The 13,603-nt window shown below is 40.4% G+C and overlaps 1 protein-coding gene across 1 annotated transcript in view; it reads left to right on the top strand.

Annotated features, from left to right (window-relative positions):
• Positions 1-1,161: 1,161 nt before the first annotated feature.
• Positions 1,162-13,603, top strand: part of RTKN2 (rhotekin 2) — a gene marked incomplete at both ends in the record, with an annotated part of 32,206 nt that continues 19,764 nt past the window's right edge. Inside the window, 5 exons of the mRNA XM_082308492.1 lie at positions 1,162-1,203; positions 5,292-5,491; positions 7,553-7,611; positions 11,745-11,798; positions 12,725-12,842. Coding sequence (XP_082164618.1) covers positions 1,162-1,203; positions 5,292-5,491; positions 7,553-7,611; positions 11,745-11,798; positions 12,725-12,842 — 473 coding nt within the window. The remainder of the gene's footprint in view (positions 1,204-5,291; positions 5,492-7,552; positions 7,612-11,744; positions 11,799-12,724; positions 12,843-13,603) is intronic.

The following is a 13,603-nucleotide window of genomic DNA, read 5'->3' as shown; positions in this document are numbered from 1 at the left end:
ACATACCTTTGGTCCAGAAGTTCATGATTTTCCTTGAAGGCTTAGTCCCCTGCATTTGTGCCCCAGTTCTACATGTCAGGGGGCAAACAGAGCCACCAAGCACCTATGTGAAATCCTGATGAAGCAACGAGGCTTTTCAAATTTTCCCTTCTAACTGCATTTTCTTGTATTTTAAATAAGCATATGTTAGCCAGGAGACTTCTGTCTTCGGTAGAAAGCTGTTACCAACACTGTGTATCTCACTCATTCCAGCACATTTTACTTCTCGCAAATGTTGACAAGCATGTGCGAAGCAATGAGGATCGGTGCTTGTGACCATCACCCGCCGAGGAGGAATTCGGAGAGGAAAGCCAAGAAATCGGGGACGAGGGATGGATGGGAGACACTATTTTGGCTCATTTGTGGCATCTGCTGAAGAAAACCAGAGCTGCAAAACCGGCGGCAGAAGAGAGAGATGGCTCCCATTCCTCTCCGGTCAATCCAATGAATAATTCATGCACTTTTAATATATAACAGCATAATATACTTTTCACTATGCATGCTACTGGTACAGCTATTGAAGTGCCATCATATTAAAGATGCGTAATTAAATGAACTGCAGAAAACCAAGAACGCGGTTAAAAATTCGTGGCTCGCTTCAGCGCGGCGGTGGCTGCTGCGCAGCGGGCGGCCGCGGGGGAAGCGGCCGTCAGCCTCTCCTTCCCGCTCGTTTAAGGAGCGGTAACCAGAAAGAAGCGGCATCGGCCTCTTTCAGAGAAGTGAGGGAAGGAGGGCACGGGCAGCCCCGCAAGGCGTCTCCTCCCCAGCGCGGTTACGCGGCGCTCGCTACGCTGGCTCGGTAACGTGGGGTTACCGCCGCCGCCGCCAGTAACGCTCGGAGCGCGCCGCTGCAAGCTGATCTGCAGGGCCAAAGGGAGGACGTTAGCCCCGCTGGCCGCGCCGTGGCTAACGGCCCGCGCGCCACAGCTGGGCCAGGGGGCGCGCTGTCGCCGTGTCGCGCTGCTGTCGCCGTATCGCGCTGCTGTCGCACGTGGGCGGCGGCGGTCCACGGGCGCCGCAAAACGCGGACGTCCCCGCGCAGCCCGAGGGGCGGGCGGTGGGCGGGGCCGCGGCGGCCGTTGCGGGGGGCGGGAGTTTTGAACGGCGGCGCCCTTGAGGAAGATGGGGCGGCGGTGGCTGCCGGGCGCCGGCGGCGAGGAGCCGGTGAGCCGCGGGCGGGCAGGCGGCCTGGGACGGGGGTGGCGGCGATCCGCAGCTGCTCGGGGGGCGGTGTGCCGGGGGCTGCCCGGGGGCCTGCGCTGTCCCCCGGCTCGGTGCGCCCGTTCCGGCTGCGGGCTGCCCGTGGGGCTGGAGGACGGCCCCCGCCGCAGCCCGCTTTACGTGCCCGAGCCGGCCCCCGCTGGGGCCGGGTAGCGGCCCGGGCGGACGCGGCGAAGCAGCCCTGCGGCGGGGGTGCGCTGGGGCCGGGGGCAGGCGGTTTAGCTGCCCGGGCGAGGGTGGCCCTGCTCCGGTGGGCTGAGCGCCCCGCTCGCCCTCTTCAGGGTCGCGGATCGTGGAGCTGATCCTTTCTAGCTCTTTAATCTTTTAGCCGCTGGTTTTCCTCTTAACGAGTTTTTTTTTTTTTAAACCTCGAATCGCGTAAAAATCTGAATTAGTTGAACTCGGCTGTGTCTGTAAAGCTATTGCTGTCAATTGCAACAAATGCTCGTCTCTGTATCTAGCTAGAAAAGTCCCCAAGCTAGTGTCTTGACTTTACAGCCTCTGTTTTAGAAGATTACTCACTACCTGACTACTTGCTGATTTTAAATAAATAGAGCAGACCTATGGGGTTTAGATTTAAGCCTTTGTGGTAATAAATCAAAAGTGTACCTTGAAATAAGACTCTGAAAGCCTCTATTTAAGAAATCAATTAAATAAAACTTCAACTCGTCCTGCCTTCAGCAGTATCCCTGTCACTTTTCTTAGCTGTTGTTGGATTTTTTTGTTTGTTTTGTGACCCCATCACCTATGTAAAACTAGAAATCCTTTCAAATTTCTTATATTCTAGGTATACTTAGGTGGGGAATACTCTCTCTGAAAGTATTGCTTAGGCAGTTCCTGAGTATGGGGCTGAAAACCTCAACAGCTGTTAGTAATCTTGTCTGGGTTTTGCTGCCACTGGTGGGGGAAGGATGGAGACCACAAGGGAAACGGTGCATTAGTAGACAGCATATGGCAAAACAGTGCTGTGTCATTCCTCCAAGTCCAGATGGTGTGCTTGTATTTTTAGAAGGAACTGAAGGGGAAAAAAAAAAAAAAAGCTGACCAATTTTTTTTTTGGTAGACACGAAGAACTTCATACATTCCAAATCAGGCTGCTAAGTCATTCCTTCACATAACATTTATCTGGTACCATTATTTAAACTATGGTCCAACAACCATTTAATGTTAGTCCAGAATACTTTATTTGAGCCTGGCTGAGATGTAGCGTGGACTAAATCCTTTGTGTAGTTCTAAAAGTTGTGGTGCTGATACATGCAGATGCCCTAAACTAGGAGTTTATTTGCTCGCCATAGTTACGCACCAGGTGATAGACCTGGAGAGGAGCTGCGGTCTGTGTTGTGACAGTGCAGAGGCCTGTTACCCTGGGAAATGTTAGGTGAAAGTACTATTTCACTCTTCTGAGATCAAATTCAGCTTTGTAACAGCTGATGTATTAGTTTAGGCTCCAAGAATGAGTAATTATTTCTTAGGGGCAGCTGTGGGCCTTGCTTAGCTTTTCATAGCTGTGTAAAATTTGACTCAGAATAAAAGAAGATTGATGAAAGCTGTTTGCTTCTCCTTTCCTTCTGGGATGAGAGTTGAGAAAGAGCGTGCGTAGGGAAGTAGGTGCTGGGGATGCGGAGGTGTTGGTGCACTGCTTTATCCTGCGCTGGCTGGGGTTGAGAATTTGGATAGCAAATCCATGAGGGGGGAAACTGGGGTAGTCTATTGGTGCCATACTGGGTCCCAGGCCTTTCTATATTGACTGTAGGGAATACCAGCAGAACTTCTGTGGAAAACATCTCTGATGTGAGCTTTGGGAGCTAGTCACCATGGAACAACTTGGTGCCAGAGGGCTGGTGTCATGGTAACCTGTGTATGTCCTAAATGTTTCTCATGGGGTCTCGTACTGAGAGCTCTTAGTTTCTGGAGAGTCTGCTGTGCTTTACTAGTGTCCTCCTTCATGGTGGTGTCTAGTCATCATCTGTGTTCTCACCATGTGACTTAATTGTTTTAAACACTGACAAATTCAGTAGAACATGTATTTGTTCTGCTTTGCCTGATTACGCAAGCCTGGGGTCTTTATCATCTTGGGGGAGAACCCACCTCCTTTATTACCTGAGGAAACGAGAAACTGTGTACGTGGGTTTAGTGACCTGCTGGCCCTTGACGTAGGGCAGAAGAAGCTTCTGTATGGCTCTAGGTCCCATTTTAACAAGAATGAAGTTGCTGTCTATAACTGAAGAGGTGGGAAACAGAACGAGAGGCTTATAGCACTGAAGGGATCTGATAGCCTCTGGGTTTTTATAACAGTGTTCTGAGGTGGCTGGGGATCAGCTCTGTTTCAGATGCCGTGTAGTCAAGAATTACAACTTGAGGATGTTGCTGTGCTGGTGCTATGTGTGGCTTATGTATCGGAGCTACTTTTCCTTTAGGGCAACAAAGGGGGGTGGTTTGGAAGGAGAAACGCTCTGTGAGCAGATGGAACAGCAGCTGAAACATTATGTATCTTTACATTATGGCATCAGGCCTCCAAAAACAGTAAAACCCACTCCTGCAAAGCTGGGAGGGAATGGGTGGTGACTATGTAGTGAGCTTCCACCTGGCTCTTGTGACTGCTATAAAGAGTCACTTTCTCATGTCAAAGGTAGCTAATGACAGAGTGAGTCCCAAGTAAAGAAAAATATTATCCCCATTATCCCTTTCATGGGTTCTGGATTTCTCAGGTTCTTGAGTTGTGGGGAAATTAGCTCCCTCTTATTTCTGTCCTGATTAGGAGCTTGAGGGAGAGCAGTTGCCGGTACTTTTCTGCTAGCTGAAATACTGAATTTGTAAATTCAAATTATTGTACCATGAGTTGCAGTCAATTTCTTATAACTCCATCCCCAAAGCACTTGTTTTGAGTTCAGATGCACTATAAAACTGAAAACTGACACAATGCTTTTAATTCCAGAGGTAGTTAGGACACTCTCGCTCAGCATTGAGAAAGCTTCACTCATCACTGACTTGGGATGTATTTGCAATGCAACCCTGCAATACAGTGAAAACACTGGTTTTTATTTGTCAGAACTGTTTGGTTTGGCCAGGGGTGGTCACATAACAAGAAAATGTGTATCAGTGTCATCAGCAGCATCTAGCACACCTTTGGGAGACAGCAAACTGTCTGTGGTCCTTCACCTTAGTTATCTGCTGGCTTGGCGTGGATTGACGTCTTTGAGCTGGCAAGCGAGGAATAATGCGCATTTATGAATGTTTGTTTTCTCTGAAAGTAGGTGGGAAAAAGTTGACTTCCCAGAAGTTTTTATAACACTTTACAAAACCCCACTCCTTCAAAAAAACAGTGATGCAGAATTCTAGTGACTTGTCAGGCAAGTCTATCTTATTTCATACTTTTGAGTGAAAAGTGTGCATGGCTATGCCATCAGGCAAGGCATTGTCCTTGTGTAGTGTTGAAGCTGTCTGACTTTCAGTTCACAGCCTGAAACAGTCAAGTATTGGGATATTGTCCTTTTTTCGCTTGTGATGTTACCTGAATTTTATGTCAACCCTAAGTGAAAAAAACACATTTGTTAACCCTTTTTCATATGGCCAAAGAAGTAATGAGATTGAATTTCTGATTTAAAATATTTCAGATATTTTCCTGAGTTTAGAGTTTATTTTAGTAGGGATCACTGTAAAAAGTGGAATGTTAATTTATAAGCTTTATTCAGTTAGGCCTCTCAATGACCATATGTTAATATCTTATGAATGACACATTGAGGCATGTAAATTTTTGGTAACTTTCAGATGCTACAGTGAGTTAATGTTACTACCTGGTTTGGACTTTGCGTGTATAATGGGTATAGTGAATCTGTTACATCCTGTGTTTTACTCTTTTGTTCCTGAAGAGAGAACCATCATTTTACATTTAGTCACCATTGTAATGGCTGCGTATAATTAAAACCTACTGTTTTCTATCCCAACTGTGAAATAAGTAGAGTTTGTTAAAAATTCAGGATATTGTTAGTTGGATTTTTGTTTAGTTCTTTGTTTGTTTTTTGTGTATCTAGGAGTACGACATCCAAGAGAAGATTAACTTTGAAATCCGCATGCGAGAAGGCATCTGTAAGCTACTCGCAGTGAGCACACAAAAAGACCAACTCTTGCAGGCGGTTAAAAACCTGATGGTTTGCAATGCTCGTATACTTGCATACAGGACAGAGCTACAGCACCAAAAAGAAGAGCCGGTCTCGTGCAGAACTGAAGAACAGTGAGTAGCAGCTCAAATTCAAATGGAGCATTATGAAGCAGGCTTTTGCTTGCAGGAATTCTTAGCAGCCTGTCTAGAAAAGTGGATTTAAACCCTTCCTTCTGTCTTCCCTCATACAAACATACATTACTGTTCCTTAAAACATTACTTTATAAGACCATTCCAGTAGCTTCTTTTTACTTTAAGAAATTAAATACAAGTCTCATTTTTCTGGGTAGATTTTATTATTGGCGTTAAACTAGAATTCAGCATCTGAATACGAGGTAACATAATAGACATATTTTCTTGATTACCTTTAGCATATGAAAAGGTACCTCATCAAGTCTGAAGGAACAAACCAAGTATCCAAGTTAGAATACACCTATTTCTACTTTTCATTCTTTCGGTTGTTATTAAGGTCCCTTTAATGATGGAATCATCATGGTTAATTGATACCCTCTGCTGGCCACTTTTGTTAACTACAGCAAAGAAATAAAAAAAAAAAAAACCCAACAATAAATATGAAGAAAAATCAGTTTAGTTGAAAATATTCTCAAATTATAACTCTTGAATGAGCTAAAGTATATGTGGTTTATTTGAATAATGTTATAATTTTTTGCCTAATGGAATATATTTTGGGTGCAATCTTGAGAATTGTGGTGTAGAGACACTATTGCTCTCAGGTTATTACTTTAATGAAATATTATATTTCAATTTAGCGTAGAAACTCTTTGAGTACATGCTTAGCTCCAATTACTTTTTGCTTTCAGAAATGTGGTCTTATAGGAGAAATTTATTGAAGGAAAGAATTGCATTTTCTGGCTCCATCAACCAGTATCTTGAAAGCTAGCACTTATAACTTGTGCTATTCTGTAATTATTGCAGTTGTATTGCTTTTTCCTACTGAGATGAAGACTTTTATAGTGATTCATCTTTTATTTATGTTTTTAACGATGGAATAATACCAAGTATGTATATATGCTGATGTTCTCAGCTCCTGGTCTTTGATGTCAGTGACCACAGAATGGTGATGGCACGTGTCCAGAACAGGGCAGAGATACTTAGAGATATATCTGAACAGCTGTATTGTTTTCTTACAGTCATAGTCAGCTGTATTGTTTACTCGATTCGTGTCTGTCATGCATTGCTTAGAGTTCTGTCTAACTCCTCAAGGGGTCCTTTGAATTGTTAGTGGAGGTCATTAGAAGAGATGCATGCTATAGAGTTATTTCTCTACCATTTCGATCATGTCTTTGGTAGTTGTTATAGTGCATTTGTAGTTTTTTCAGTATTTGCTCAAGACTGGAATTTGGTTAAAGCATAATCCAGATAAGATGATGGCTGAGAGAGAAAATTCTAGTGTTTTCAAGTGAATTTTGTCCCTGTTTCTTGTTATGTGGATCTGTAATCTGGGAGTTCTGAAGATATAACTGCCTCTGGAAGTCAGGATGTTGGTAGCAGCTAGAAATTTTCATTTCACCGTATTTGGTGAGGAGTTAGGAGCAGTGGAAGATACAAGGAGAACACTCTATTGTTACTTATTATCTACAGATTGTTTTGATTCAGTTTAAGGTTGACCTTGAGATCTACACTCTGGCTACTCAGCAAGCTGTCTGCCTGCATGTAAAATCGCAATATTAACAATGCAACATTTTGTAATTGGTCTCTATTAATAGAGGAGGAGGCAATTCTCTAACCAATAATAGAACTGATAAATTAAGTTGCTTATTCATTAATGTGTACAGAAGGGGAAAAGTTGATAACGCATTTGGTTCTGTTGGAGCTGGAAAAGACAAGGAAGATGAATCTACTTGTCTTTTAATATGCAGGTTAAATAAGCTTTGGAGTAAAATCTTCTAAGGAATTAAGAAAATTGATGGTGTACCTTCCTTCCAGATTATCCTCAAGAATCTAATGACTCATGTCTTAAACCAGAGATACCAAATTTAACTTTAAAGAAAAGCATTTGAAATGAGCTATAATATGAAAACCCTGACACTTTTTAATGTTCAAAGGGTTGAGTTTTAGAAGCCTAAATGCACACATCTCAAACCTCATTTTTCTTTTCTTCTTTTTTGGCAGGTCTTCAGAAAATGGGACAAAAGACCGGGTGGCGTGCAGAGCAAAGGTTGCTATATCAGGTAAGTGGCTGGGCGGTCACTTAATTACAGGAGTAATTGGCTGGGCAGTAACTTGTAATAGAAATTATACAAACAAGATGGTATTTTTAAAGTGTGTATGTGGTTCATAAATCCTCTTGTGCTTCAAGGGGACTTGTGCTTTTAAGTTGCACACGTGCTTTTGAAGATCCTACCTAGTATTTTCATTTTACTTTCAGGGACTTCCACAGTGCGAAATACTTTTTTTTTCACTAATCACTGAATACGTTTCAAAGCTAAATAAGCGTAAATGTGCTGATAACTTTTTTCTCCCCGCAAAGACAAACTTTGTGATTATACGGGGTATGTCTAACAGATTGAGGGCAGAATTATAACTAGTATGCAAATGTTATTTAGTTAACGCAGATTACATTACTACAGTGAAGGTATAGTGGTATGGCTTCAGTGCAACCTAGTAACAAGAATATTTAACAGTGATTTCCTGTAGACTGGTACACTGTTTCCTAGCCTGTTCTCAAACTTCGGTACTATGACTTTATGGGTTTTTGTTTGCCTGTGCCAATAGTGGATGTTACTATGTTCAGCATTCCTTTAGTTGTTCATTGTGGCTGTTCTGCTAGCTTTGCTAACAGATAGGTTTGTACTCCCTGACCTTTTTCATTAAAAATAAAATAGTGTAGAAGGGCTCACTACTTAAGCTGTTTAAGTTAATTCTGCATATTTTGACATATCTTTAAACGAGGTAACTTCTAGTAGAAGAAGAGTGATGAGCACATGGTTCAATAATGTTTTCTGCCAGCACAGCTGTTTGCAGAATGTGTATCTGTCTTTCCTCCTTATGGTAGTTGGATGAAAGCATCTGTTTGCCTGTCTGTGCTGTGGTTGCACCTTTCATCGGATTTATAGTTATCTGTAGTGAAGACTTTAGGATCATATAATACACTTTCGTTATCTTTAGAAAATCAGAATTGTGTAAGGACTCTATTTTTAGTATGAAAAATTTGTTTAGAATATGAAACTTTTAGCTAGTTTCTTTTGATGCGACAAGAGAATAGAAGGGTGAAATATACCACTTCCTATTATGTGTCATCTGTTAATGATTTTGTCCTGTTACTAGCGTAGTGGTTCTCAAACTGGACATCGTGATCCTCAGAGGTATGGCATAGATCGAGGCGAAGAAGAGAAAGAGGCATCAACTGCCTCGTTGTGAACTCAAGTCTGTGAGTGCTGGGATGCTGCCGTGCCTCGCCTCTCTTCAGATACTTGTGTCAGGAAGCCTAGCCAGGTCCAGCTTACAGCAGGAAAGCCTAAATGTTCTTCTTGGCCTCTGCTGAGAGATTTATGCTTTCTATAGATCATCTGTTATTAACTCCTTATTTTCCACTGTGTGTGCCTGAGAAGTGGAGAACTGGGGTACGTGAGAAGTAATTGTGGGGACAGACTTGTTTGTGCTTGGCAAGGGCAGGAGCCTCTGGGCAAGATACATGATCGGGAGATCCTGAGATGACATTAATACATGCCTCCCTGGTTCCTCCTTGTGTTGTCCTCTGACCCATTACCCTGTGTCCATTTAGCATGCCAAATCAGGTCCTGTCTGCTTCCACAGCTGCAGTATGTTCACGTCTGTAATGTCCCATTATTCTTTCCCTGTCTTTCCCGGTCCTTGCGTAGCACTTATCTCTTATATGCCGACCTTCAGTGGATTTGCAACTAGAGTTGCCCCGCACGTTTGGAAGGCGCACGTGCATGTGCCTGCCTTGTTGAGAATGCGGTTGTGAATACAAGCAGTGTGAACCAGGATATGTCGTGCCTGAATTGTCTGGGAGAGGTTGGGAAAGAGGAGTGGATATAGAATGGATTTTTTAGGGGAAAGTAATCCAACCGCTTATAAATATATTAGCATATCATGTGGTTAGTACATGCCAGAAGCTTAGACTATTACCAAAAAAAAGTGCGATCATGTGGCCAACACCAAAAGTTCAGGAACAGCTATGCAGGAGTACTGAGGAGTGTACTCCTACAGAAAGCAACTGTATGTCAGATACTGTGTGGGGAGTGCATTCCCTAATCCACACATTTTCACACTTCTATTATTTTTACTTATTTATCCCCCACGTGTGTGAATAAATTATCTGATTTATGTTATCTTACTAATCAATTATTTTGTCAGAAGACAATACATTAAATGTTGATCAAAAAGCACAATCGTAATTTAAAGTAATTTTATAAAGGAATCATTGGCTTTAAATCTGATTAATTGTAGTGCTTGAATGTATCCAATTTGAATCCACATGGATTTACAGCTAATGGTAACTGAAATTAAGGTGTGTGAAAATTGATCTTTGTTTTTGATAAATGACAGCTCTTTCAATCCAAGAATGAATTGAAAACTGATTTACAAGTATCATGTTAAACTTGTTCAAGCCATTGACTATCTATATCCTGATGATTTTCTGACTAAGGTGTAAATTTTTCAGCTAGCATGATATTGAAAGTGGCATACAGAAGTAATCTTTAATCTAATACTCTAATTGTTAACAAGACCTATTGAGCACATTAAAATTGTCATTCAGAGTTTGCTATGAATAAAGATGAAAAAAGGCTTTTATTGTAACTCTATTTTCACATATTTATGTAAATCTAAGACCTTTGTCTTTTAGGAAAGAAACATTCTGTGCTTTGTCTCTGACAGATTTTTTTTTTTTTTGTTAAGTTTGAGACAGACTTCTGTAACTGTTTTAATGAAACTATTTCTGTTTCCTTATTCTAAAAAAACTAACTATTTTTAGAAATGCTTACTATGCAAATGCATCTTTAGTAGTGAAAGGCAGTTTCAGAACGTGGTGACGTATTGATTTTTAGGAAGTGGCAGTCTAAAGCTGCACACTGGCAGTTCACTGTTGAAAATTCATTAGTTTTCATGAACACTTAAAAATAGATGAATTTGCAAGTTTCAAAATTGAAATAGCATGTATAATAAGAAGTCCCATAATATAATCAAAGTTAACTTAAATTTAAATTTTTCATTTAATATAACTTCTGAAACAGAGTGACTATATGCAGTTTCACTTGAACCAAGAAGTTTTGTGGGTAAAACCCTGTAGGAATACATGACAATCTGTTGCCAAAATACCACTACTATTTTGCATCTTAGCATACTATATGTGCTTTTTTCCATCAGCCTCATATGAAGATCAAGACTGGAGTCAGCAATGCTCCTTTATAACAATATTGAAGATTTTTATCAAGACGATTGAGCTAGTGCTGTTCACTGCTGCCATCATGTGTCACTTAATATATTGCATATACTTTTAAACAACACTGTGTTGTACTTAAGAAACCGACTTTGGATTTACAAAGGCCCCACTGCATTTGTCTTTTAACAAGGGACTGATAAGAAACATTATGTCTAAACATGAGTCCTCGAAACTGGAGGAGAATGTCACTCAGTACGGTGTGGGATTGAGTAGATAAATTGGAAAATTTATTGAAGAAAATACTGTCCTAATATTAAAATGTCAGGCATGACTTAAAATAGTGGTTCTGTAATTGCCTCTCTACTGTGGTTCTGACGTAGAAGGATATTTTTGAGTTTATTAAAAAAAAAAAGATTCCTAAACTCTTCCTATGCCAACTAAGACAATTCTAAGTGGGAATGTGATTACAAGTGATATTTTCTCTGTGGTTAGCAAAACAAGACTTGAGTGTTTGCAGTATAAGTATCCCAGTCATTTCCATTAAAACAGGAAGTTTTTCTTCTTGCAGTTGGATGAGTGGTTTCCAGCACAACGCAAGCAGAGTTTCAGTTTACTTCTGTGCATAATAATGGGCTCAGAACCTCTGAGTTCTGAGAATACCTCTCAGAACTATATTACACAGCCACTCTGAAATGTTATTTCAGGTACTTTCAAATGAGATTTAAAGTATGTTTTATCCTAGCATAGTTTATAAAAGAAAATGGCACTTCAAATTGAACTAATTGATGAATTTTCTTTTGATATGGATAATAAAATTGAAATAGTTATGCTGTTGGGTAGAAGGTCCCGTTACCTCCAGAACATCAGGAAAAGAAATAAAATTTTTGTAATTTGTTTTGATCACAGATCTACAGTATTGGCTGTAACTTATTTTCCTTACTTTTTTCTTCCCTTTAGATATTCGAATACCATTAATGTGGAAAGGCTCTGATCACTTCAGCAATAAAGAAAGTATGTAAGATGTAATGAACTACTGTGATAAGCAATTGCTTATGCCTGTAAAGTTAAACTGGATGGGGAAGTCCATGCTCATTTCAACCCCTTCTTTGACCTTTCAGTCAATCCATATTTTACTCTTTCTTGCGTAGTTGCTTTTAACTTGAAGTTGTTAGTTGTAGCAAGTCGAGTTAGTTCAAAGTACCATAGTTCTGTATGTTTAAACCCTAGTCTCTAAGAAGTCCTTCTGAGGAGAAATTCCAGAGGTAGTAACAGAAAAGTGTTGTTATTAAATGGATAGCTGAGAAACTTCTGATTAAACATGTTGTTCTATGTCTTGTCTACACTTGGGAGAGTATATTGGAGGCTGTTTCCAGTGAGAAATTTAAATGAAAGTTGTCTGTTGGTGTTGAGTGGATTATTGGATAGTCTTCAAGTACATGCATTTTGCTGTGTCATGGAGATTAACCCTAAATCTATTCCAGCTGTCACCTGGCATTTATTTCACTTTGATTTTCAATAGGGTCAGAGGGGCTAAGCGTGGCAAAATAGACTAATCCTATATAGTACATTCATAAAGTGAGACAGGCTTTGGATCAAATATTTGGGGCTTTTGCTTAAAATCAGTTTTATTAAACAAAATTGCATTTCTACTAACATTTCTGAAGTTGCTAGCACAAACTACCCCTGATTATCAGAAGAAAAAAAAAAAGTTGAGCAGAGGTAGGCATTTTTCCCTCTGTGGATGTTGTTCTACCTATACAGCAGCTTTGATAGTTCAATTATCATAAAATCCTATGATATAAAATTTATGGTGGGAAGAATTTGAGGGCAATTCCTTAGAGGTCCGAATTACCATTTCTTCTACTTTTGTTTACTGGAAGCGTTTAGTATTGTGATGTGTAATATGGCTAATAAAACATTTCTTTGGCTCTCTCCAGAATCACAGCGCTATGCAGTTTTTTGTTTGTTCAGAATGGGAGCTGAGGTTTTTGATACAGAGGTGGCTATTGTGGATAAAGCAATAACGGATATCTGTTTTGAAAATGTAACCATATTGTGAGTATAATTTATATCTGTTGAATGAAGTACAAATATTGCTGTTTTCTTTTGAAAGTTTATGATTATGAATAAGATTGGCTGAGATCCACTAAGTTTTTCTGTGGGCAAAGGAATCAGTCCAAGTCCTGTTAATTTCAGTGGATGGTGGATCCCCACCTCTGGAAGATTGTTTTTTATGTATAAAATGATGCTGGTTGTAGATGTGCTACTTGAACTGTACTTTTTTTCATTTTTGCCATGCTGAAGCATTTTTCTTGTTATACAAACAAACTTGTCCCTCAAGGACAGAATGAACTGAATACTAAAACCTGAAAGTATAGGCATGAATGTTGCACCCAGTGTTTTAAATATTATTCTGTACAGCAGACTATGATCTCTTTTGATATTCTTCTAAGTCACAGCTCTCTTAAAACCAGACCTTCTTTTCCACACCTCATGTTCTGTTACACCTATATGAGCACATGCTACAGCCACAGTCCTAATAGTTGAAGAATACTAGACAGGAAATTATTCACTTATCTTTAAAAGTAACTTGGAAAAGAGCAGAAAGGTGTTCTCCTGTACTTTTTTTGTTGCTTTACAATTTTTAAGAGAGTCCTGAGAGACTTTTTTTTTTTCTTCCCCTCCCCTGCTTTATTTTTTGTATTAGCAATTTAGATTCAGTCTCCTGAGGAAGACTGACTGGAAAGCTAGAACTACTAAAAACTTTAAATCAGGCTCCTGAAAACTGAGTGTTTGAGAAAGAATGGATCTTTAAA

The sequence above is a fragment of the Platalea leucorodia genome, assembly GCF_965183815.1.
Source record: "Platalea leucorodia genome assembly, chromosome: 4".
In the NCBI taxonomy this organism is placed as follows: domain Eukaryota; kingdom Metazoa; phylum Chordata; class Aves; order Pelecaniformes; family Threskiornithidae; genus Platalea; species Platalea leucorodia.
The sequence above is the reverse complement of the archived record's forward strand: the minus strand, read 5'-3'. Positions and strand labels throughout refer to the sequence as shown.